The sequence below is a fragment of the Anopheles aquasalis genome, chromosome 3 (genome assembly GCF_943734665.1).
Source record: "Anopheles aquasalis chromosome 3, idAnoAquaMG_Q_19, whole genome shotgun sequence".
NCBI lineage: Eukaryota > Metazoa > Arthropoda > Insecta > Diptera > Culicidae > Anopheles > Anopheles aquasalis.
In genome coordinates this window covers 24,849,096-24,875,380 of record NC_064878.1, presented here as the reverse complement: position 1 = coordinate 24,875,380, position 26,285 = coordinate 24,849,096, and the positions used below count along the sequence as shown (strand labels likewise).

The window sequence follows — 26,285 nt, the reverse complement described above, 5'->3', positions numbered from 1 at the left end:
TCCTTTTCCCATTGTCAAATACACATGGCACATGACTGTGATGATCTCAAGCTCCCTCAATTCATGTTTGATGTATCACCATCTGGAACACCACTCCCGGGGGGTAAGGGTGGGGTGACTTTTAGCACAACTCGATATCGCGCAGACCACAGCATGTTTGGACATTTGTCGCGTTTTTACGATTGCACTGCGAGAGGCTGAATAAGCGAATATCGCGGCTGCGCTTATCAAAACGGCAATGCACTTGGCATGCCACTAATGGCCATTCCCCCGTTCGGAGCAAACATTGGGCTCACATTACTCACAGAGATAAAGCAATGTTGGTGCGATGCGTCGGTGCGTGATTCAGACGCTGCTTCTCGGTTTGCAACAAAAATACTCCACGGATTGCAGCAATGTAAACGTTGACGAATCCGTTCGCTTATCTCAACTCACGGGGGTCTCCCAAACTCCCTGGGTGAACGTATTGGTCATGCGAGATTCCTGGGACCATGCAATCACCGGAAGATGCGATAGGAACTGCTGTTGATAAACAACAAAAACGCCGTTCTAGAACAGCAAGCGCTCAGAACGCCAAGAACGCAGACCAGAAGCCAGAATGCACAGCTACAGCTACAGCTGATAAGATTGAGCATTCGTTTCAGCCTTCCAGGCGATACTGCTGGAGGTCGCTGCACTGCACTGTTCGGTGTTCTCGCTCTGCACACTCTTCACTCGTCGAAGAAGGTACCCGTGGTGCGGTGAAGCGCTTCGATGATTTTGCGAATCCTCGCGATCGAGCTGGACTGCGGTGGGTTCGCACATCCGGCGGCGATGGCCACTGACCGGCAGTGGCTAGTCAGTCATGCCGAACAAATGCCGTTAATTAGAATGGGTACGTCAATTCGTCTGCTGGCCACCGGAGGCCTCGTCTCGGGCCCCTCGGCATGGAATGGAGAGCGAAAGAGGGAATTGCTTGGACCAACATCCTCCTCCCGCCCGGGGGGGCAGAGTCCGGGAAGCACAAAAGATAAGTTCGCCTTCGCGAGAACATGACCCCCGATGCCAGTGACCGGATGCGCCGTGGCCGGACCAGGCGATCGTTCTATCTGCCACTAGACACCCAACCAACGAACACACAAAAGGCGAGTGGAGTGGACCGTCCCGTTGCAGAGATTCGTTGCGCCAATTACATCTTATCAGTCGCTTCAGCTTCCTCCTTTCGAGAAGGTTGCTGGTACTGCTATCGAACTACTGCTAGCACTGGGTCTGCAAAGGGAAGAGAAACTTACCTTAGCACCGATCTGGTTACCGCACTGGCCAGCCTGCAGATGCACGATTTCTCTCATGATGAAGCTGGTGTTGTTGTTTTTGTTACTGATAAACGATGAAGGGACTGCTAAAGGATCACGATATTACGCGACAAACGGGCACGATCACTACTGGCAGACTCACTAAGCCGGTCCGGCACTTATCAGCAGCAGCGAACAAGACAACGCAACGAGACGAGACAACCGAACGACCCGACGATCACGAGCGGAATGGAACCTCTTGGCGAACACCCTTGCCGGAGTAGACCTGGTCGGAGCTGAGCTGAGACCCTCGTTCGAGAGTGCGAGAGTGCGAGATTAACGGAGTGCGAAGCGAAATCCACCTGCAACAGAAACCGCCGTACTGCTGCTGCTACTACTTTGGAACGACACCAAACCACTACCTCGATGTACCAACGTCGACTGAGGCTTCGGAGGGGCTTTAGCTGATGTTAAATTACAAAAATTGGACTCGCTGCATGCGCTCTCTCGCGCTATCGCGGTGGAAAAGTCGCGGAGTTTTCCATTTCCAGCAGAGTGCGACAGGAGCAACAGGGAGGAAATTGTTCGCTGGAAAGGGAAGCAAGGTCGGTGGAGACAGAGAGAGAGAGAGAGATTCCAAGAGCACTTTCCAAATTGTCGGCACGTTACTCAGAGGAAAATCCGCTGCTCTCTATGGTGAGAGAGATGAGAGCGTCCAGATGCGATCGTGGAAGAGGATTGTTGATCGTACGGGATGACTCATCACCGTCGTCAATGCTCGGCCAAGCCCATATAGCACGGGCACCAGTGTGGTGTGGAGATGGTTGCACTCAATTCTTATGCTCGCTCTTGCGGTTAGTTTTCAGATTTGTCTGGATATTCTAGTAAAAAAATTTTGTAGCTATACCTTTCGTTGGTTTATGCTTTTTATTGATCAGTTTGTTTCCAACTCTACAAAACGAATTAATGAAAATATCAACCAGGCCTTCGGTTTTTACCTCCAGTCCAGGAGTCTACAGTTTTTATACGTTTGCTAACATCTTCTAAAGCTTATTTTTGTTTCTTTAACAAGCTTATTTAGAAACAATTTTTCTTTATTAATTGTCCAACTCATTTATACTCTTTTAAAATCATTTTTGTTTTTTATTTAATCTGTTCAATTAAATATCATTTTTTAAACCTGAAACTGGAATAAGTAGGATTAAAGAAACGGTACAATCTAAGATTTGAATGGAAATAACACTAAATAAATCTAATATTTAATTGAAACTGCCTGGATCGCGATCGGTAATGCATATGATCGCCATGAGTTCTCATACGCTCTCGCTCTCTTCTCTTCACTCTTTGTTCTGCTGTCTTCTCTCCCGATTCTCGACGCCACCCAGCACCTAGAACGGAATGGTTGCTCCATTCTAGCTCCGGTCTACTTCTCAGAAACCACTCATCTGTAGCTCATCGCACGGAAATGCCAGCCACGTGCTCGTTAGACCCGGTAAGCCACAGTAGCAACAGCAGCTGTAGTTGTGGGCTGGCCATGCTAGCGCGTTTCCACTTTCGAAAGAAAAAATCCACACATACACATGAGGAACGAAGAAAGAACCAACGGTACCATGCTCGCCCCACACTAGACCGTGAAAAGTCCCAAAAACAGTCCCGTGCCGGGCAGGGGGAAGAAGAAAATCTACCGTTCGGCTGGCGCTGGCGCTGGTGCGGTTTCCCGGGCGCTGGTGCGGCTTTCGCGGCGCCACCAATCGGAATCGCGGTAGCTCGGACAGCTAAGCGGAAAAGAAGAAAAAAACGCTGGCATGAGGCAGACGAGTGTTTGGTATGAATTTTATTTTTATCCAAACCGGAACCGTCTCCGGCTCCACGTTCCAGCACACATCGATCGATTCGGATCGGAGGTTGGCGTTGCGATCGAAGTAACCACGCCACGCATTTACGCATCGGATTGCTATGATGCAGCTCAAAGTAATGTCAGCGACGAGACTCTCTAACGAAGTGACAATAGCATTCGAGTCGATCGTAGCCTTCCCATTAATCGTTTCGTTATTCTAATTCGTTATCTACGACCGACCACTCATAACAACGATGCTTTCACACCTGCTTGAGCAGCAACAGCATCATCTTTTGGGCACATTATTCATATATTGCTCGCGGATCGTGATCGTGTCACGCTGCAAAGTCACCGGAAAACCCGCGAGCGCGAAGGCGGAGACGGCCTGGGCGGAAGCGAACCGAAAAGCGAACTCAAGATAACGGACGGACGGCGTGCGATGGCGTGCGAGCGTACCGCACCGGTGGTAAATGATGATGTGCTTCATTGTTAGCTTAGTCGAGCTCAAAATTTATTCCACTCTCCAAGTCGCGGTGTGTTCCATGTCACCCAGTTCGAGGAAAACCCAAAAACAAAAAAACCGAATCCAACCCCATACGGAGGAAGATAGTTCGTATCGAAGACACGGCGCACACCCCTCCCAACTGATCGTGCACCATACACAGAGAAAATACAGAGAGAGAGAGAACGGGGTGGCAAAGCTGACTGAGTGGAAACTCACCCACCCCCGGGGGGAAATTCGCGAAAAGTAATCACGCTCAGCTTTTCGCAATTCCAATTTAGCTGCCACCCCTCGCGGGCCTTTTCCTCACGATTTATCTTCATCTTTTGCGCTGCTGGAGTTCTTTCGCGGTGGCCACCTAACGGTAAAACTCATACGTGGGCTCATTTCCTTCCATTTCCCGAGATCAAGGGGGGGGGGGGCGGGAACGCCCCGGCCCTGGCCAGTCCCTCGGTTCCGCGTTTGCATATTTTTGCAGCTTTTTTGGGGGGCGGGGGGATTTTTCCTTTTCCTTGGGTTTTACTTTTATCAATTAGATTAATGACAGGACCGGGTCCGAAAGTCTTGGCCACACGGAAATACACATGCGCACTGAAATGGCGTTGCGATTGCGTTTTCCTCTGGGTGGAAGATTGAGTGCAGTGGAAAAGATACTTTGTCAGGTTGGTCAGTTTTTCGGTCAGCGTTGACTGACCATTTCCACGAGATACAGTATGTAAGAAAAGGTTTATCCACCCTTGCGAGAAATTTACGTTTTGGCTGATTTTTCATGGAAACCCTTTGCCTAAAAATAAAATCACATACCATTCGCTTCAGTTTTCATTCTACTTTATTTTGCTTTTTACTTTTTCCAAAAAGACCCACACAATTTAAACAATAGACCCACTAAAAAAAAGTTATGTTAGAAACAATGGAATTATGCCATGAAAACACGCTAAAAAAGTTTGTCCACCTTTATGTATGTTATTGTATGGTATTGTACAGTTTTCACTCCACACTAATCAATAACCATTTTTTATTTCCATTTCAACGATGCAGTCGAGTTCATCTTTAATCTCAAGCACATCTTTTGAGCCCCTTTTGATAGTCTTATCACCAAACCATAATTCAGTTATGCATCTAAGAACCAGCTGATAAGTTAATAGTGGTCCAGAGAAAATTAAACCAACACTTGATCGGGAACCGGCCATCGTTTCATGGGCCATTGACTGAACAACAAACGTTATCTGGTCTAATTATACTAAAATAAGGTAATCAGCTTCTGCTTAACATGTTTATACGGCCTTTTTTAAATGAATCAGTTTTCTAATAACTTGTCTCCAAATTCCTTTCCAATTCTAAACGACTTAAATGAAAATTTAAGAATTGCACGTATTGATTCATTTTTTAAGTAACCAGCAACCAGCAAATCTGCTCGAGCAAATCCTCACGTCAACCACGTGACACGAGGAAACACGTAAGAACAATTCCCGGCGTTCCCCTGCGCTCTTATGGTTCTGATCCAGAGCATGCAAACGAAACGGAAAACTCGGAAACATGACACGGAACAGAGCAGTGCGTTGAGCGTTGCAGCTCATCGGACTTTCTCATTAGGCTTTCAACGGTGCGCAGCAGCAGCAGCCACGAGATCGGCCACGCATTTCAACAGTCTAATGCATCACCGGTGTTTCCTAATGCTGCCGCTCTCTTCCCTTTGTCTTTCTTTCCCCCGGGTCTGGGCAGTGCATCGGATGCAGCGAGTTTCCTTCCGGCGATCCGGCCTAGCGGTTCGCACACGATCGCGGCTGGATGGAAAGCGTCTGTTCGGTTTCACCGTCGCCACGTGCTGCCCTCGCCGATGCTGCTGCTGCTGCTTTTCCCTATTTCCCGTTCCCAGACACCCATCATCCGTCAAGGGGGGGCTTCGCGACTGATCGGGCGAGCGAACGGCGAGGGTTTTCCGGCGATCCGGCGCAACACGCCACGGAGCGCGATCCGCCGCGAGCGCTAAAAGTGTCAATTAAGGTATAATGGACGCGACGGAGCGTGTGCCATCGGTCAGCACTTGGTGCGCGGTTGGCGGTAAGAAGCAGCAACAACCGAAAACGGAAATGCACTCGACACTACCACGGACGATGCTTCGTTGAACGTTCTGAAACACTCGTCGCATCGTCGCAGGACGCCGGACGGACAACATTGAAAATTGGCGCTCGTTTCAGCATAAAAATAACATTCAACAAAATGCAAGTGGCCGGACAGTGTTTGCGAGAGAGCATCGAATGTGGAAAAGTTGATGTTTTTACGTCAGCATCAGCAGCAAGGTTCCTGCTGCTGATATGAAGTTTCGAAATGAACCGTATGAGGTTGTTCCATGAAGTGGATGACCGGCGCCGTTTGTTTTCTTATGTTCGGCATACGCTTCTGTAAATATAAATAAATGTAAAAATGAAAATGTTGTTGAATTTTAAATAAGAAAAAGGATTTTCACTCAGTTTTGAATGCCTGGTACTTCGTCAACACGTTATACATTACTAATACTCCATCAGAATAAATAGCCGTCATGTGTCAACAGTACAGCATCCCAATCACTACTGCATCTTGCACTCTTACATTCAACAGAATCAGCTGCAATTCGTAAGCAGCCGTCGCGAGTGACTAATCATCGGAAAGTACAGCGCACACACTGGCAACTGGCTGCCGGCCAGCATCCACTTTGATAGTTCTGAATGTGTTTTGCACAACGACTGATTCAATCGGTTGCAGCATCGCTATTTGCTGCTTTAGTATTATTCAAACCGCGACCGTGATCACATGAACCACGGAGCCGGAGGGCGATCTCAACAATCCATTTGTTGCTTTACAGTCATTGTCATTGTTGTGTTACAGTAGTGTGTATTAGATATTTTACTGTTGCGTTTGGAGGTGATAAGATGACGTCCAGTGAGCCTATCGATACAATAAACCAACTACCAGACAAGGTAAAATGAGCTCTCCGTGAAACAAGGTCCAATCACTCAGCGATAAGTTAATATTAATTCGATTGCATTCGTTCCTGCTGCGGTTTGTTACAGGTGCTGGGCGCGATTTTCGACTATCTAGACAAGGAAGAGGTGAAAAATGCTTCCCTCGTCTGCAATCGCTGGAACCACATCATCTTTCACAGTCCTTACATCGAACGTTTTCAATTGATGTTATATGATGGATCGATCCGTGCTAGGGAGCGAGAGATGCTGGAAACTATTGAACCCACTCTTGTTCGCACTTCAGCTCGGCAACAAAAACAAATGAAACGGAAGATGCAGCAGCAGATCCGGCAACAAGCGTTAAAGGAAGTGTTGCAGTCGCGACGCTGCTATCGTTACATTTCCTATTACATGGATTATGATTTCGCGCTCCAAACGATGACAACTCATAGGCTGCAGCAGCTTCAAAAGCTGTGGTTAGATGTGAATACTACATGTTTCACTTCGCTGGATATATGGATAACTTTCGCCAACGCAATTCCATTGATGGCACAACTGCACACGCTCTACATCGAAACCAGCAGCAGTGAAGGCGTGTGCGCGTACAACGTAGCTCTGATAGTGAGCAGTGCGTCAGTGAAGCTTCTTTCGATTGATTACGATTTTCCTCTCGTGGCCGATATGCCTGCCTTAGAAACGTACAAGGGCCCTCTGGACAATCTCCATCGGTTCGGCCCCAATATGCCCCGCAATCAGTTCGATAAAATGCAAAAGTTAACCATTATACGCAGTGAGTACGCGAACAAATGGACGGTAAACGATTACCGAGAGTTTTTTCGCCGTTTGCCAAACTTACAAAGAATTAAAAGTAAGTACAATGCATCAGGAAACGACCTCTTTACTGCCATGTGTGAAACGTGTAGCACACTGCAAGAACTAGTGTGCTGGACTGCTGATATAAGTAGCTTTCATTTGCTTACCAATCTCACCAACCTTCGTCGAATACAGCTTGAAGGAAGCAGCGCACCTGCCTTCGTATCTCTTGACTTGAGTGCGTTAACAAATCTGGAGCATCTTGATCTAGGAGACTTGTCCGTTAAGCGTAGTTTTATCCATAACCTTCCTCATTCGATCACGAATCTTGCGCTACGTGTCACTCACCAGAGTGAACGAAGCCTGATGCGTGCCATCACTAGCTCCATGACCCAGCTAATAGAGCTCAGAGTTGAGTTAAACGGTGATTTTAATGTGCCCAATTTTGATCCTAATGCTACGCTAAAGCTTTTACCACTTCTTAAGCGTCTAGAGGTGTTTGAATTTAATGGTGGCTACTTTAGTGAATCTTGCTTGCTGGACATGAACACTCCAATGCACCGGCTCCGAAAGTTGCTCTTTATTTGGTGCCAGCTGGATACGACAAATCTTAAGGGACTCCACGAGAAGTTTCCCAAACTAAAGGAGCTCGGGTTTAAGTACTGCAGGCTGAAATCAGATGATAGCATTGATAACGGATACCAAAGATTCTGATTGCTGTGTCCAAATGTTGTTGCAGCGATGTAATAAACATAACGAACGTCTGGTGTGATAATTTCGCCAGCTCTTTGATCCTCTCTTAACGTGTGCGTAATAGTAGAAAGAATATTTCCAGCTCTAACATTCACGGTCACCGCTACATTCCACATGCAAAAAAAACCTCAACTGGTGTAAACTCCCCCCATAGCAGAATGGTTAATCACTGCGTTGACGCCTGCACACTTCCTAGAACGGTGGTCAACGAGGAGTTTCATTTGATGATGCAATGCAAATGACGTATAGTGCAACAGGAATCCGAATGCAGCGACTGTTGCATCGAGTGCGATTGCAATGAGCTAGTCAGTTGAACCGCGACAGTGTTCGCGATCACGTTGGTGCAGGACATTGTGCTTAGAAGTGAACCCTCGAGGGACGCATACAGGACGGTGCGATGAGCTCATCGGAAGACCAGAATTTTATTGGAGTGTTGCCAGAAGAGGTGAGTTCGGGACGATCATTTCGTAGCGTCACAGTGATTCATTTTCAAACGAAACTCGTTTCTGTAGGTTTTGTCAGAGATTTTCAAATGGCTTGACTTGCGAAGCGTAAAAAATGCGTCACTCGTCTGCCAACAGTGGAGCCGGATCATCTTTTCAAACCACAACATTCAACGGTTTTGTTTAGTGCTCGACACAAGACCATTGCATTCGCTCATAAGAGGAGAGTTGGCGAAAAAATGGGACGCATATAGCAAATGGGCGCACCGAAAACGTAAACAATTTAGACGCGCCGTACAGCATGACGAGATACAGCGAATCGTACAATCGCAGCGTTGCTATCGAAGCTTATCATGTGAACAAACTGAGGAAAAGGAGAGCACTTATTTATTTAAATCTCTTCACCCGTGGAAAACGGAGCATCTCCATACCTTGAAAATAGATATTAAATACCAGGATTGTACAAAACAAATGTTAAACTTATTCGCCAGTGTGATACGGTGCATACCACAACTACATTCCTTGGTACTATCGCGAGAATCAGATTCTGAGCAAGAGCAAAAGCCTTGGGTCGAACTTCACAGTAAAACCGAGCGGAATCTTCTGCTAAATGGCGTCTTCCCAGCAGTATTCGATATGCCAGCGTTGCAAACCCTTACGACGGTACAGCGAACAATTCATCAAGCTGCTCATAATTTTCCGCTGGAAAATATGAAGGAATTAACATTAAAAAATCCATATGACGAATCCGATTATGTGCCCAATACGAACGTGCATCAACGGTTAACGAATCTCGAAACGTTGCGATATAACACTAAGATAAAAGAAGAAGAGTTCCTTGCGGTATGTAAACACTCTAGGTTGCTAAAAGAATTGGTCATCGAGCGTAGCCATCCAATCTCGCAAGAAAGGGTCTTTTACCATCTCGCTAAGCTAACAAATCTCCGTAGACTTAGCTTGCTAGATATTAATATTCCTGGCACTGTGAACTGTGATCTCGTGAAACTTTCCAAACTAGAGTATCTTAATTTGGGAAACTTGTCGGTTGAGAATAGTTTGGTCCTTAACCTTCCCCAATCGATCACAAACCTTACGATAAAGGTAACTCCTCAAAATGAACGCAGTCTGATGCGCGTCATAACCAGCTCCTTGCCCAAGTTAAAGATGCTTAGTATACATCTACCCAGCGACGATCGCAGTGTGATTGCTCATGCCCCTATTGTCACGCTAAGGCTTTTACCGCTTCTAACATGTCTAGAAGTGTTTGAATTTTCATATGGATACTTTAGTAAATCATGTTTGTTTAACATGTCCGCCCCGATGCAACGGCTGCGCAAGTTGCGCCTCGAGCGATGCCGGCTTGAGACTAAAACTCTCAAGGGACTCCACGAGAAGTTTCCAAAACTAAAGGAGCTCGGGTTTGAGTGCTGCAGGCTTAAGTCAGGCGATGTCATTGTAGACGAATACCGTTGTTTCTAAGAGTCATGGTTTCCAATGAATGAGTTATGTAATACAAATAAAGAATATCTATAGAAATCAAAGTATTGAGAGCATTTATAAGTCAAATATTATGAAGAAAGAAAACGCTTCAAGGGGGCGCCTTTTTCGGTACAACCGAACAAAACCGGTAAAACCCCATGTTTTTTAAATTTTAAATTTAAATTTTTCGAATTCGACTTCAAACACCTGGAAAGATTCACCGCCTAGCTGGCGTTAGTATAGCAGGTGAGAAATTTGGAACAGTACACTAGCGCCTCTGGTGGGGTGATTTTTTCTCACGACATCTCCCGTTTTACTCACGAGGCATTCAAACTCATAGTTAAAATTTGGCGGTTTCGGATACTCCAAAATAAATTAATCAGGGCTCTTTTGGAAGTACTTATAGGCACAAAACCATCAAAGCAAAATTTTGAAAAGTTTACCGTGTTTGAAAAATCAATACACAAGTTAAAAACAGCAACAAGTGGTGATCGAGCGAGTGATCCAACTACCATTTATTTTATCTACAAATTATGCACCCAAACCCACTGCAAAACATCGCGCACACGCCCTAACCGATGTTTTACGCCAATCTACGTCAACCCCAATCACGAACCATGCAGAATGCTAGCTCTCTTTCTCTCTGTGATTGGCAAAGTAAACCTTCTCCTGCTCACTTCGCCAGCAACCTCCTGACCGCGTGCTTACTCCAGTTATGTTTTAGGTTCACGCCCCTGGGCACTATATAGTTTGCACCGCGAATGAGATCACCGTCCAAAGCCCCTAGGCCTCGGGTGCTGGATGAATAATTAATGTGAAGTTTTTGTTTTTCTTTCACTTCGTATCCTCTCCAACCCACCAGGTGGAAGTGTCACGAACGAACGGCCACCGGAACCACGTCACGAAACATATCCTTCGACCGGACCGTCTGGACGCAACAGCACATGGATGATAACGTCACATTGGGAAGTCATAATCATAATTAGCTCTGGCATGCCCAGAATTATAAAAGAAAAGGAACGCGTCGCCGTTGTCGTCGTCGTCGAGGTCGTAGCGAACGAGGTCAACGCGATGTCTTCCGCATGATTGACGCATCTTATGAGGTCGCCAAGGGAATGACCTCGCTAATGGCACCCCCACGTTTGCCGCTTTCCATCGGACCAAATTTCGACCAAACCACGATCCCACGGTAGCTTGAATTATGAATAAATTAAGACATTATTTAGGCATTCGAGCGTGTGCGTGTCTGTGTGGGGGATCGCAACACCTTCCAAGACAATCTAATATGACGGCATGATGAATACGCTCTTCCCTTCCCCGGTGGCCGATTCTAAAATGTTTCTCCGCCACCATTTTTGTGGGGACAAACCTTTTAGCGATCGACGAGAATCGACAGGCGGTTGGGGCATTGTGATGCCTGCGAGCAGGCCCAGAACCAGTATAACCTGTATCGAGCCATTAGGGACCGCGTGCTGGTTCCGGTGCCGGTGACATCATTGATTTCGGTGGTTCGCTCGAAGGGGGACTCTTCTTTGCATCTAGATGCATCAAGGATCTAGGAAGAAGGATTTTTTGCCGTCTCAATTGTGTTGTCTGGCACGTTAGCTAAGGTATAGGCGACTGAAGGTGTTCTCACCATCGGGTTCTACCATCGGGCTCTATCCTAGACTTCCAGTGCGGCCTACGCCACCTCCACCCTGCCGACCTGGTGCACAATCTGCTGACGTAATCCGAAGTGACATTCGATGGGTGAATAATGGAACCTGCTCGCTCGTTCGCTCACGGGACGTATTCTACGGTCGTAGGCCGTCGTGCCACGCAAGCGAAACCGAATAGATGACTCACAGAAACGCGCTCGTGATCAACATGAACACAAACAAACAAACGCGGAGTGGCACGGTGTAGCGAAGCCGCCACCCGGAGCGGGAAGGCGCGGATTCCCAAATTCGGACACCATGTGCGCCATATTTGGGCAAAATGTTGTACCAATCTGCCTGGGGAGCGTATGTCACCTCGCATTAAGGCGCGAGTGCCGCTGCCAAATGAAATCCGACGTCTAGTAGTGCGTGCACCGTCGGTCGCCATCTTCCACCATCTAGTAGGCACCGCGGCACGGTCGATACCGCGATTGATTTATGGTTCAGCAGCAGCAGCAGCAGCACCACAAACACCAACAACCACCGGAGCGACCGGCGAGGTCATCGTCGTCGCCACACGTCGCTCCGTTCCGTGCGACCCCGCGGGGATGATGAGAAGAAGTCTGAGAGATCGAGTTTTGCATCGCTTCAGCATTATCTGGTTAATGTTGCTGGCGGATGGAAGGATGGAAAAAACAACCAAACACAAACACAAACTCTCGGCTACTGAGATGGGTGCGGCTGCCGGCATCGGTGGCGAGATTGTCGAGCCGCGAAAGATGCGTACGTTCCGGGCGGTCCCCTTGATGAGTTCTCGGGGGGAATCTGGAACGGGCCGATGATGAGGCTGAATGGTTAAGCGATTTCCATGTGCCGTCGGTTGTCTGGCGTCTTTGCAGGAAGTACTTACGGAATTCCGTTACTTACCCGGGACTGTGCGTCTTATCTCGCTTCTACTTGTGCTGAACGCTTCCTTTCAGTGCTTCAGAGCAGCATCACAAGGATGGTTGAAACTGAAAATTGGGGAAGCAAACGGTTAGCTCTTTAAAAGACCATCGGGATCGGGATGATCTTTGGTCATTAATCTGAAGTATCTTCCGGTGTCAATCGACTTCAGAATCTTCGAAATCTTTTGGTGATGTGTACGGCACCTCTAGGGGTACGCCAGGAATGTGCTTCTGCCGACCGAGAAAAGTAGAGATGCGAATCTTACGTCATAAATCATTCGTCATGGAATGGTCGCCTGGCTCGAGGCCACCCTCCTGGCGCACAGACAACCACGCAGTGAATGTTGCCTGTCTCCTTCTCCCCGAACTCCTCCACCTTTGGACGCCCCAGACATCTGCAGCTCTTCAAGACAGACAGAGACTCATCATCACACAATGTAGCTACTTATTGCTGCTGCAATAGGCCGCCGGATAGGGCGCCAAGAATCATATACATATTTCCATATCGGGACCGACGTTGTCAAGAAGAAGAAGCTGTGCAGCTCCGAGCAGCTGACAGACACATTGTGAGTGTGTCCGTCTCTGTTCGTCGGGACTTGCGGTTGTACTTCAAGCTGTCAGTGAAGCGATTCCGCACGATCCGGATTGCATTCCACCCTCCACACTGCAACAGTTCGATGCGTCCTCCCCCGGCCAGGGGAGGCCACGAGTGCGATCGAGCAGAACAACCTTCGGGAGTCGCTAAAGTGTCTGTCTGGCAGGGAGGAAAGCTATTTTGAAGCCAGTCCCCCCCACCAAACCACCACAGCACACGTGTTGTCATCTCGCACATCATTGCGGACCACGGCAAATGGCTTCCAAGTCCCCGCAGTCACCAAAAACCCCGTTGTCTGTTCCTGTCACGGGGGGGGGGCCGGGACTTACAGGCTGGGAGCTGGCCGTAAATCGCAATTTATTTCGGGTTGCTCACTGGTGCTCCAGGGTCCAGGGTGTGCCATCAACCAATCTGATGCTGCTCCAGCGCCACCGGATTGATGATGAGTTGACGGAATGGACACGACTCCGTGGAGAAGCCTGGCGAGTGTGCGGCAAGTGTGAATGCGCGGCCATTGTCGGAGTCCTAATTGATTTTTACGACCTTTCTCAACGACGCGCTCGCACCGGACATGTGGCCATGGCCTCGCCAAGAGGAATGGAATGCATAAATTCATGCTACTTCGTTAAGGTGTGACGGCGACCACCGCTGAAGAGTGCGCTTAATGAAGGTGAGTATTATTCTGTTGACCATCGAGGGTCCTTTCGGGCTCAAAGAAAGTGTCCAACAGCTTACACCACACCGAGCAATTAGCGTTTATGATAAGCGATAAATAGGTGAAGAACAGCGGGGGTAGTTTAGTGGACATCTTGCCAACCACGACACGGATTGACATTTTGGAAAATCACAATCGAAGCGCAACATGCATACATGTGACTGACGACAACGTCCAGGACGATACACAATTCGTTTCACAAAAAAAGAGTAAAGTAAACGGGGAACTCCAACGCCCGGTCTCCACCGATACCACTCTCGAATCGCCACCTTGGCCCCGCTCCTCCATTACAGGCTCCGCGGAGCTTCCTTTTACGGAAGCTTGGCCTCAAAACTTTCCCTTTCTGTGTGTGCTCGCAGAGCTGGCCGGCAGCAAGGCTCGACCGACGCCGACTTCGATGCCGGGAGAATGGAATTGATGGTGTCGCCATCGAGTTGGCGGGGAGGGCGGTGAGAAAGCCAGCCAGAGACCATGCCAATCGACCTTTCCCAAAAAGTGCCAAAAAGGTACACCCCAAAGCACCTCGGCGGTGGAATTCGATTGTTTGTTTTGTTTTTTCGTTGGCCAATTGTGGTCGTTCAATGATTCAACGACAACGGCAGGAGATTCGAATCTTAATTCCTTTTCAGTTTTTGAGAGAAGTTAGTATACTCTGGTGGTTGGTGCGTGACATCACCTTTGGGGCCCTCTGGGATGACACATCTTGCATTGGGGATCCTTGGAATGATGGATAGGATGAGGGGCAGGTTTTGTGGACATCAGGTGCGCATACGGTTGCGGGATGCTGCCAACAGGATCCCAAGAACAAGCAGATGTCTACAGACACGCCTTAAGGGGCGACTACGGTACTTTTTTTTAAAGTCAAATTATGTTTTACATTTTTTCAGAAATATCGAGGCTTTCAAGAATATCGTGTAAAATTTTTGGATCAATCGAAGCTAAAATGACAAAGATATTGATTTTTTTTAAATCGCGTCTCAACCAGATCGGTGCCCATCGTAGCATAAAAACTGATGGACCGATCGTTTTGAAATTTTGAACACATAATCTGTACACTATTAGCCAGGTAGCCCGGTTGAGTTTTCATAACAAAGTGTTGATACCAAACCGTAAAAAGCTATGGATGAAATTTTTAACAAATCTGCTACAAAATAGAACCCAATATTCTTGAAAAGTTGTAGTTTATGATTATTTTAATTAGAAAAAACGAATGTTAAATGGTTTCATCACAAAAAATGGTTTATTGCATCAATCACATGGTGCTGTCACCGTCCTAGTTCCTCTTTACATTATCATTGAATTATCCTAGCACATTATAATCAAATCTCCAACTACACTTGTTGTACTTCAATCGCGAATAATGAATGTATTATCCTGGCGGCACCGATAATCCCCTTATGTCGATCATCCGTTTTAATGTGTTGTAAACGAGCTCATGAATGTCCTTAATTTTTATGTTAGATTAAATCAAAGCCGAACACGAACGCAAAGGGACCATTTGTCACGGATCCTGAGGCTATGTCAGCTATTGCCGTATATGCTGCCACACCCACTGTGGTGGTGCACATGTTCGTCACAAAACACACATGCATCACCCTCCGGTGACGCCGCGGTAACCTAAATATCCCTTTCCACTAGCGCACAGCCTAGCATAATGGCCATTAGGGGATGCGAAAAATGTTATGCTAAACCAACATGCCTTTCCCGTGTGCAAACACAGCACGTAACCAGCCTACTAGCGGGTCCTTCATTCATAGTTCTTTTTTTTCTTTCCTTTTTTTTCTCTTGGCCTGCTACGCCGTCTACGGCATGTCGTCGGACAATTTGGCGTAATTAAAGGAAAATAAGGTGCTCCAAAGGACTCGACTCGGTGATGCACGCCACCGGAGCACGCCAGGGGCCCAGTCTAGCGGATGGCACACCTCTTCTCGGTGCAGGAAAGGCCGACGGCGACCGAGTTCGTTCGTTCGCTCCAGTTCGTTACGCGCATGCCACACCGCGTCATCATCGTGTGTATGACTCATCGTCCGTCTGGCCCATGAAGAACATTGCAGCATAAAAAACTGAAATGTTAAAACATTAAAATCCGGTCGTCGTCGCCATCGTCGTCATCGTCGCCATTCTGTCTGTGTCGATAGACTTTAAAGAGGGTACCTAAGTCCACCTGACACCCAGCCGCTCTAGAGTGCAACGTTTCCACCACATGCGCTTGCGATCCAGTCGATCGATTTCACTCCCGAGCCGTACCAGGACACGTGTACGCGGACAATTAAAGCCCTGGAACACCCTAACCCTTCTTATACAGAAACAAAAATGTAGGAGGGATAATAAAAAACAATGGCACTCTTTATGCCGTTGAATATCCCTTCGGCAGTACGGCATTACTCGATTTGCATTGCCACTATTCCCCCCCCGGGCAATCGATCACAACCTCATTTCCCGGGCTCAACGATACTCTGCATTGCGAACGATGCAACGACCGGCGGAAGTAACTTCCCCTTTCCGACTTTAGGCTGCAGGCGACTGCAATCTGGAGCGTTCTCACGGAGTGTACTTTGCTCAAAATAAAAAGGGTATTTTCCGAGACGGTCGGCACGGGAACCGGTGCGTATTCAGTGCAGGAAAGGTATCTGCGGGGGTCATAGGGTACAAGCACTTGACTACGAGCCACAGCCAGAGCCCTTTAGGCCACTCGAAGGATTCCTGTGCTTCTTGTGGGGTTGCTAACTGCGTTTATTGATTGTTTTATCGCATTCGCTCTCTCATTCCCACTTTCTCTAGCGATCTCTTTCCAATTTAACATCCGGTCACACCCCCGATGTTTGCGAGAGTTTCCTGCCACCGGATTTCATTCTCTACCCTGTTCTTGGTGGCTTGTTGGTCCTGGTAAGATCAAACAGGGAAGAAAAACACATTTCATGCCATTTGCAGACGTTTTCATAAATAATCGAGATGCTCGAGGTATGCCATGACTGGAATCGTAAGCACCACACACTGGCACAGCCGCTTCTTCGTATCTCGAACCACCACCACGAACGAAGCCAAGGCGATGGATGGCATCAAATATTAATATGCATTGCTTTCCATGTGCTGGCCAGGCGCGCTTCTTTTCGATTCACCACCATATAAGTCCTTGCCTAATCCTTCTCTCTCTCTCTCTCCCTTCCACTCTTTCTGCCTCTCTGCTTATCTCTTTTTTATCACAAACACACCTGAACGAATCAGTAAAAATCGTCTTCGGAACAATCAACCTTTTCCATCGGTGCGATTAGCTTTTGCATAATGTTCTGCGCTCCGTCTCCGGAGGAGGTCCCGACCTACTCGGCCTACTCGGACAACGCCCCAAAGCATCACCAACAAGAGGCCAACACAACGACGACGACGACGACGCAGACGACATCATAGCCATACACGAATCGAGATTCCAATCACGTTGCAATGGAGCTCGAATTGTCCGGCCGGAGACGATGGCCCGGTCTTCCGGTTAATGCGGCTGTATGTGTGCTTTCCTGTTCGTGTGTTTGTACTGTTGCTGTACCGCTGCTGCCTGATTGCCAGGACGGTCAGTCTGCTCAAACGACATTCCCAAATCGGGCAAAGCTGACACCTCCACTCCGCTCCGTTGCTCCACTCTATTCTGGCGCCTGGTCTTACGCCATCGGACCGATTGCCGACCGAACCAAACCAACAAATACCATCCCGTGGGGCTTTCCAATTATGCTTTTTTTTGCAGCACGAGACGAGACCGGCACCGGCCACTCGCCACTCGCCGGCTGGTCTACCACGGCGTTGGGTTGGCTGGATGCCGAAATGCCGGTGTCATAATATGTTGTCGCGCATGGCCAGTATGGCCGTGGGACTCACCGGTGCGGACAAAAGGGCGCAACAAGCGCTCTATATAGCGACTGGCGTCCGGACTTTCGCCGAGAGAGAGAGAGAACGAGAGAGCGAGCACCAGAGAGCCAACTGCAGAGACCTACAGACTCCGCGACAATATCGATCGAATCGTTCGATATCTTGCTCTTCCGCAATAAGGGCGTCTCCGAGACCGAGGAATGTGCCATGCAGGAGTTGTTGTTGTTGCAGCATGTGATATAGCAATGGCAAAAAGAAGAGTACAAAAAGGACACCGTGAAGCCTTCCAACTACCAACCAATTCTTGTAAAACTTTTTACTTTATCGAGAGTGACTTCCATTTCGAGCGAAATCCGTAAAAAAAAGTCGAAAAAGTCTGATCTACACATTCTCCAACTGTTTGCTCTTACCATATCGAAAGCGAACGAAATGGAGACATCCAGAGCACCGTACCGGGGGGGAAAACCGATATCACATTTCGTGCACCAAATTCTTCCGGCCAAAGGCAAATCGTTTTATGGGAACGGTCTCCACGGGTCTGGTGTTTGCTTTTAGCAATCTTCCTTCCTCATTTGGCTCCTTGAATTTCGCCGGATTGGGTAACCGCATTCGAGCTACCGACTGGCCGGATTTTATTATATAATTTTATTGATCCTGGTCTGGCCCTTCAACGGAGCGGACAGCTGGCGCGGATTTAGATATGTAAACTAGGGAGATCGCTAATGCGAAGGATAATGGATGTGCCAGAAAGGAGAGCTGGACAACACGCGTAGCATTGTATCCTGGCTGGGAAAATGGATGACGATAGAATTGCGAATGCGAAATGACGGAATGTTTCGCAGCAATAAATCGATTTGGGACATTTTTATTTCATTGTTTGGGTATCAGAAGACAATTGTGAGTCTGCTATTCTGAAACGTTCATTAATTTTAATAAACTACACTAAAAGATCTGTAATTTCTTTTCTACAACACTCTGCTTCGTGATTTGATAGGGTCTGGCTATGGATTGAGTGAGTTTGATTTTATGTACAGGGTGCGCCATCAGGCGGTACCCTATTTTAAAGTTGAATAACTCTGTTATTTTTCAGCCGATTTGGACGAATAGGACAGTGTCTGAAACTTCAGTCTATGCCACTTTAATAATGGATCACTTTACGTTAAAAGAGCGGACTGAAATTGTCACACGTTACATTGAAAAAAAATCGGTCAATAGTGGAAACTGCGATCGTGCAATGAATGATGAATAAATGGTGGTTTCCTCCTTGGCCGCATATCACGGCGCTGGGCTTTTTTCTGTGGGTCTGTTTGAAAAATAAGGTTTTTGCAAACAAATGGAAGGCTATGAAACAACGTAAAGCAATTATAAGAGTTGAAATTGCCAAATAACTCCCTAAATGCTGTCAAAACTATACCAAATGCCCGAAAAAAGGCCGCTTTTTGTATGCGCGAATGAAGACGGTCATTTGAACGATATCATATTTTGAGTATGGCACAATAAATGTCATAGAATAACCTAAATAAAACTGGTTTATTTTTTTAAAATCGGCTGAAAAATGACAGAGTTATTCAACTTTAAAATACGGTACCGCTTGATCGTGCACCCTGTAGTTCGCCGAATTTGTATTTTGCAACTAATGATGCCCAAATGATATGATATGCTCTGCTTCAACTGGCTGCTCGCTTTTAAAATCGTTTTTAGAGAATATAAATTTGGTGTAAGTGCTCGAAACAAATCAGACACCGTCATCAAAATTATCATTAATGTGATCGACACATGGCAACAAAAAAAAAAGAGTTAATCCCTTAAATTCCATACTGTATAAATTGTCCTAAGGAAACGATATTAGTATGAATGAAATTTCGCTAAAAACTCACTTGCAACAGTAGTTTTTCACTTGCAAAGAGCGTCAATCAGAATGTTTCCTTTATAGACTATCAGCTAGGTCTTTCAGAACTTTAAAAGCATATCGACACGCGCGCTGAAAGAACAGAATGCGGTATCTCCATTAAAATGGATAAACAGTTTCCTTTCTAGCTTATGATCCTTGTTTCCTTCGCATCGTGAAGACTCTGCTCCAAAGGGATCATTATGTTTTAGTTCATCTTTGTGGGACATAACCCTTACCACCAACGTGAGTGAGTTTATCACGAGAATTTCACCCCCCAGAGCGTGTGGCCCAAACAAACACACCAGCTCAGCATTGGTAGCTGAACTCATTTCGGAACACCTTATGCGTGTATCTGTGTGCGTCCTTTGTAAGGTCTCAATACGAACCCCCTGAACCGTTCTTCACGCAGCTCGTCTCGATCCTAGAGGGCCGTTTTGGGACCCATTTTGTATCCAACGCGCTGGAGTGTAGGCCTCCCGGATATCGCTTCGCTTATAAACAATAATCTTTCGAACGGCATCTCTGTTCGGATCCGGTGGAAATGGTCTGACCTCCATTACCGGATACCGATGATGGCGCGGCGGCTCCCCCACCCCCCCGGGCTCTAGTTCCCATTTAGGGCTTTAATGTCCCCACAGCAAAAAGGGCGACAACACATATTTTTAACCATCGGTCCGAGAAGTGGTGGGGATGGCATCGAGGTTCGTAACGTAATCAAGACATTAATCCCCTTTCGTAGCGGGACGTCTCAGCACTCTTGGAAAAAAAGGCACGAGGGCTAAAGGCTCACGTCCAGTTCCAGTTTTGCCCACGTTCTGCTGTCAGTTGTTGGAGACTTTGCTGGAGGTTATGCAGTAGCGAGCCTTATTCACTAGCAGCGCAAAGTGAAGGAAAGGAAAGCTTTCGCTGGCAACCACCGCCGTTTCTAATCTATGGTAGGTGGTGGAGTGGTGCGTTGGTGGTGGAGTGGTGGTGGAGTGGTGCGTTGGTGGTGGTTGGTGGTGGAGTGGTGCGTGCGTTGGTGGACGTTCGTAGGTGGTAGCCAGGTAGGACATTCGACATCGTCCACCACGCCAGACGCCAGCCAATATTAATCATAGCCATTCATCTGCGGCAACAAATGCGATGGATGCTGACTGACCTCTGGAGCTCAGGGGGATTCAGACAAAGCGCCAGCCAATCGGAGCCAGAGATGCTGCCGCGCGTGATTGTGGGGCGCGCGCGCACGCTCGAGAGATATTTAGTTGTTGTTTATGGTTTGCTACACATCGAACCGTTTATGGGGAGCCCGTTGTTATGCTTCGCTTCACGCACCCATCGTGGCCCATTTTCGGTAAGCGACGGTTTGATTAGGACCGAATCGAGAGAATCCCAAATTTATGACCGAAAAGTAAGCGTCTTGCCGGCCCCAAAGAATCAAAAGATGGTAGCATTTAACGATCCGTTGCGTCAGTTTGGGGCGATAGGGAAGCACCGCATGATCACGCAGATCTCGATCTTGCCACTCGCTGTAGTGTCAACGCCAACGCCGCTGGTTTAGTTTCTAACCGGGAGCGGACCAAGAGACCGTGCGCACAATGATCAATAAAGATTTAGAATTGTAGCAACTGTTGGAACTGTCGCCCTACCCTAAGGGGGAATGCGCCGGAGTATTGCCTTTTTAGGCAGAACAATTCCGCCTCTCGCGAGAGCGATCGTTTACGAAGCAACCAAAAAAAAAAGGGGGAAAGACGATACGATGAGATTGGTGGTTGGTTGGTTCCTTAACGAGTGTGGGACGATTGCTTTGAGGTGACTCGGCTCACTCTGCTCCCCCGCGTGCCATTAGCTTCGAATTTCGAGATCAATACCGAATACGTACATTCTGCCCGGGCTGGCAGGTCCAACGGGATACGGCGTAGGACGAATAGAATCCCCTTCCACCCGGTAGTTCCGTATTCCGGTTTTTTTTTACCAAGGTGCCAATGAATCGGGTTTGGTGGGCGCCACGAATTCTCCTTAATGCCATGGCCTTTTACCACGGACGGACTCTCTACTTTACGAGCTGTGATGAACCTCCACCACTGGCCTGGTGGTAAATAACAGACTTCAAGGACACCCGAAAAAAAATTGACCAAATTTGGACCGTTGGCCACCGATAAGAAGCGTCCAAATAGCGCGGCATGACCACTCTGAGAGACTTCTTCGTCACCGTCGTCGCCGGGTTGCATTTACCGTTGGCAAATGTTTTCCTCCGATGAGAAGGCCCTCTTCAGAGCTCAGATCAACAAACGAATCAACAAACTGAAATAATATGCCGACGTAATGAAGTATCTTCTGGCGGCCCACGGAATAGGTAAAACGGCCAGACCTGGCGGGGGAAAAAATGGTCGGGGACGTTTCCCGCCTTCACACTTTACCATGACCTAGCCCGGTGCCATGTGCGGAGGGGGGCTGATCGATCAAATAACATGCAGACGGTGGCCGGTGTGACCAAAGCGGAATACACGGGAAGTAGCCATCAATCAAACTGACAAACGTGTCCCTCTGGCAACCCAACGCAGAACACGTCGATTCCTTCCCTCCCCTGACCTGGCTCGCTAATGGAAGGTGACAACAGCATAATTCACCTGCCAGGGAACACCAAGACGCACTCGGTCTGAGGGGTTTAGTGTGAAGATAGTTATATTTCGTACAATGGGGTGGTTCCTCAACATGGAAAGCAGTTTTTTAAGTTTTTTTTCTGTTTTTTGCCCTGAAATTGCACACGGAAATATTAATCTGCACGGTAGCGATCAATGATAGATCTTCTTTAACAGGTTTAATTAATATATTTCATTCATTCATTTCACTTTCATTTAAGGGGGTGACTTCGGTAATTTCTGGCCAAACAGGATAATATTTGACAATTTTTTGTGACGTAACCATTCAACTTTATTCTTTGAAATGAGTGGCTACAACTGTTGAAGAATATTTAGCTCTATTTTGGGGAAAATTTATTAGAAACTTTATTCAAATTTGGCATCAAATTTATGAACGTGCGTTTGGGAAAAGATACTTTTTACGATGCCCATCGTAGCTGCGTGATAGGTCATCAGAAAAACACGAATCGAAATTCTTTTGATAGATCATAAGTTTATCCAAGTAGCCCCGTCGAGCTTTTGACGAATTTCGTATTATTCGATTTTTGACAGATTTTTAAAGTTGATAAAGAGATGCCTTTTGTCATTTTGCCTAAAAACACGTTTTTTAAAGATTTGTTTAAAAAAAAAATATCAACAATTTTCATGAAAACTCAAAGGGAGTAACTGGCAAAGAGTGTACAGATTATGTGTTAAAAATTTCAAATCAATCGTTCCAGTAGTTTTTCAGGGAAAAATGTTAAAAGCATGTGTCACAAAAACAAACAAAAAACCGAAGCCCTTCCTTAACATAATCAATTTCATATCCGAATGATCTGTCTAGAACATCCAAGAATAGTTCCTGTAGCATATTTTCCTGTGACGAGTTCACAGAAGTCACCATAATTTATCAATTAAACCTCAAACCTAATGAAAAATTACCTTAAACATGCTGCTCATAGGAGCGCAAACCACAACAACCTCTCTACAGACTGTGCTATCTTCTCCACAGGCGATCCTTAGTTTAATGAAATTTTAACCGGATTCATCCTCTCTAACTCCCCAAAAAGGCACGTGCACCACGTGTGGCCACCTCTGGGGATTAGTCTTCTGCTGCCGCAAACATCGCTAAACCGACACGAGAACAAACGAACTAACATAATACGAAAAAGGGAATCGATTTATGTATCCACCACCTACTACCACTGGAGCTGGTGGGATCCGAAATTTTATTTGCTCGCCCTGCAGCGCGTCAACCCAAAACACGGAGTGTGATTTATGTGACCAGCACGGCTGTGGTCCTCCGCAGTCATCGTGTGTGATTGTGTTTCTCCAGGGATGATGTTCAAGATGTTTAATAAGTAAATACTCACGGGATAGATAGGATAGCGGCTCAAAGGCTCTCGAAAGGGAATGTTTTTTAAGCGCCGGCCACTGCGAAGCAACTAAAATGTAGCATAAATCATGTAACCATCGCGTTCCCCCGTAAACAGAGCGCACAAACCGGTCTCCGACGCTGACTCCCCGTCGGTGGATCCGTGGAACGAGCTCTACCAAGCGGTGCTCCTCGTTCGCTCGCTGGCCGATCGATGTGTGCAACGATGTTGTCTCAATCAATTGGAAGAAATCCCCTCGAGGTGCTTCAAACGCCTCCAAAAAGGGTCTTAAGCCTACGGGAGGGAGTCTGCTGGTCTGCAAATTGCAATCAGTGGCAGTGCAGAGGCGGCATCTGGCGCCAGCAATGGTACACAGCCGGTCAGACACCTCCACACAGACGCCGACAGTCGCCTTTTCGCAAGTAACGCCTGCACAGTCCACTCAGACGGGGACCATTCAGGTGAAACACGATCGAATAGCTCAAACCACTTACTGTCCATATTAAGAATGTTGTGCATGTGCGGTTCAATCAGGGCTGCCTCTAGGCCTGCCTGGTCTGCTGGGTGAGTGATCAGGAACATAAATCAGCGTGAGGTCGGTCAGATGCTTCAGCTGCAGCAAAGCAGATTTCAATTATGAAGCCGACGTCCGTTGTCGATACGACAAGTACCTTCACGCAGCGCTCAAACCGTGCTCGAGCGAGTAATTCAATTATTTCCATCAGAAGGTAACACTTTTTACAGGAAAAATGTGTAAAACTTTATGGAACCATGGGATAAAAGCAATTTAGCACACCAGCTGGCATCACGATTTGTTCCCAATGTGGCCGCAGCATGTGTTCTGCGTGCGAATCGCGGCCAGATTTAAATCATTCCCCAGATCGTGCCACTCGTATCGATGGAAGCCACTTTTGCAACAACACATCTCCCAAGAGCAAGTAGATCTTCCTCGCACGATCAAATTTCTGCAGTTTTTGGTCAAATCATGCGCATGGAAGCAAATGTGTGCCGGTTCCTTACGTTACTACCTTCTCCGTGGCGTACCACGCGCCCGGCAAACATGCAAACAGGTTATCCTTGACCATTGCCAGTTGACGATTCCCACCTACTAGTGCCCCTCTCTCTCTCTCTGTCTCTCTCTGCCACCTTTGCGTGCTTGATGCCATGGTCGCGTGGTCCCTTTGCTGGGTCACAGCACCCATCACAGCTCGGAGAGTACGGTTGGCAAAGTCATAAAAGCTGACCACGCAGCCCGTGTATCGTCGTAGTAAAACCTTGGCATTTCTGGCTCCGAAAAGGCAATTCAAATGAAGCCCACACCGAACACCGAAAGGACATACTTTCGTCCACATACTTACACTGCGCCTTATCTGTCCCAGCACGAACGATCGTTACGAAACAGGATCTGTGTCCGCGGTGCTTGTGCGACGATGAATCGGACCAGCAGAAGTGAATGAATGGAACACAACATACACGCATTTTGCAGTTTCGCTACTTATCCCCCCCACGAAGAAGCTCCTCGAGCGGGGATATATTATGCATTTGCCACATTTCACAATTGTTTTATTTCGATTTCCGTTTTCATTTAGTTTCCACAGTTCAATGTATGTCTAGAGAAGCCTCCGCGGGGGGCGAGGCATGCCCGACAGTTTAGGGGAAGGGGGTGGAAAGGGCTGGGCCATCAGGGGGAGACGGGGGCATTTCCATCATCATCGTGCATCATGATCATATCTTCGGTAAAAGCATCCATTCACTTTGCGCTCTCTCTCAGCCTATGCTCTTCCTTCCACGTGCGCAACCAGGGGCTGGCAAACGAGACAAGAATCCACCAAAGAAGCAGCATTAAAACAGGAAATTACACCTCACTCCCTAGCCGCTAAACAGGTGCAACACAACATAAGAACGAGGGCTGCGCGGCAAGAGAAGAAATTGAGAAACAGAACACCGAACTCCAGAAAGGAAAACGGAAAGAACGGAAGTGAAGCAAAAGACGAAAGAACACAAACCGACTAACGCAACCAACAGAAAAGCGATTGGATCTCAACACAACAACAAAAAAAGAGTGAATAAACGGAAGCAACAGAAACGATCTCTGATGGTTGCTGGTTTGATGGCAGAGACTCATCGTGCGCACGCTCCATAGGGTTAATCAACTCTTTTCGCCTCCTTCAAGCTTCATTCGTTTCAGTGCCAGAGTCGTTACACCGAGGATACCCCGTTGCATTGCACGGTGGTTGATCTTGGGTCTAGGAGGAGGTCTAGGAACTACATTCCAAGATGTTGCCGCTTTCGTCACGAAGATCATGATCATTCTTTCCTTCTTCTATCTGCTGCTGCTGCTGCTGTTGACGAGGATGTACTCTAGAACGATAGTGTTTCACTCTAACAACCCCAGCGATTACCCGGGAGAGCCGCCTGGCAGTGAATTGCAGTGGTGGCATTGAGTTTGTCTTAATCATCTCCTACATCTCTTCTCTGCGACAAGATCTTCTCCGCACAAAACTATGGCTCAACTAGCAGCCAGAAATGCGAGGAACATGGTTAAAAAAAACGGGAGGAAACCAAAGCAAGAACCAGATGAGATGCCAATTGTTAGTGATGAAACCAAATATTAAGGAGGGGGCTGTGA

General features: G+C 47.3%; 2 protein-coding genes across 5 annotated transcripts in view; one reads left to right on the top strand and one right to left on the bottom strand.

Annotated features, from left to right (window-relative positions):
* The window catches only part of LOC126576056 (tubulin beta chain), a 63,737-nt gene that overhangs the window by 20,780 nt on the left and 16,672 nt on the right, over positions 1 to 26,285 (bottom strand). The window contains exon 1 of one of the 2 annotated variants that reach the window (XM_050237141.1): positions 1,272 to 1,707. The exons of the other annotated variant lie outside the window; for it this stretch is intronic. Coding sequence (XP_050093098.1) covers positions 1,272 to 1,328 — 57 coding nt within the window. The 5' untranslated portion in view covers positions 1,329 to 1,707. Of the gene's footprint in view, positions 1 to 1,271; positions 1,708 to 26,285 lie in introns of those variants that run through there. 2 annotated transcript variants of the gene reach the window in all.
* On the top strand, positions 6,393 to 10,085 carry LOC126576055 (uncharacterized). 3 transcript variants are annotated; one of them, XM_050237139.1, is made up of 4 exons: positions 6,393 to 6,567; positions 6,661 to 7,420; positions 8,201 to 8,563; positions 8,631 to 10,085. In XM_050237139.1, exons 3-4 carry the CDS (start codon positions 8,516 to 8,518, stop codon positions 10,038 to 10,040), a joined length of 1,458 nt encoding a protein of 485 aa, XP_050093096.1. In that variant the 5' UTR covers positions 6,393 to 6,567; positions 6,661 to 7,420; positions 8,201 to 8,515; the 3' UTR covers positions 10,041 to 10,085. The 3 variants fall into 3 exon arrangements, with proteins under 3 accessions (XP_050093096.1, XP_050093097.1, XP_050093095.1); XM_050237140.1 differs by having other exon boundaries at positions 8,631 to 9,248; XM_050237138.1 differs by having other exon boundaries at positions 6,661 to 8,563; positions 8,631 to 9,248.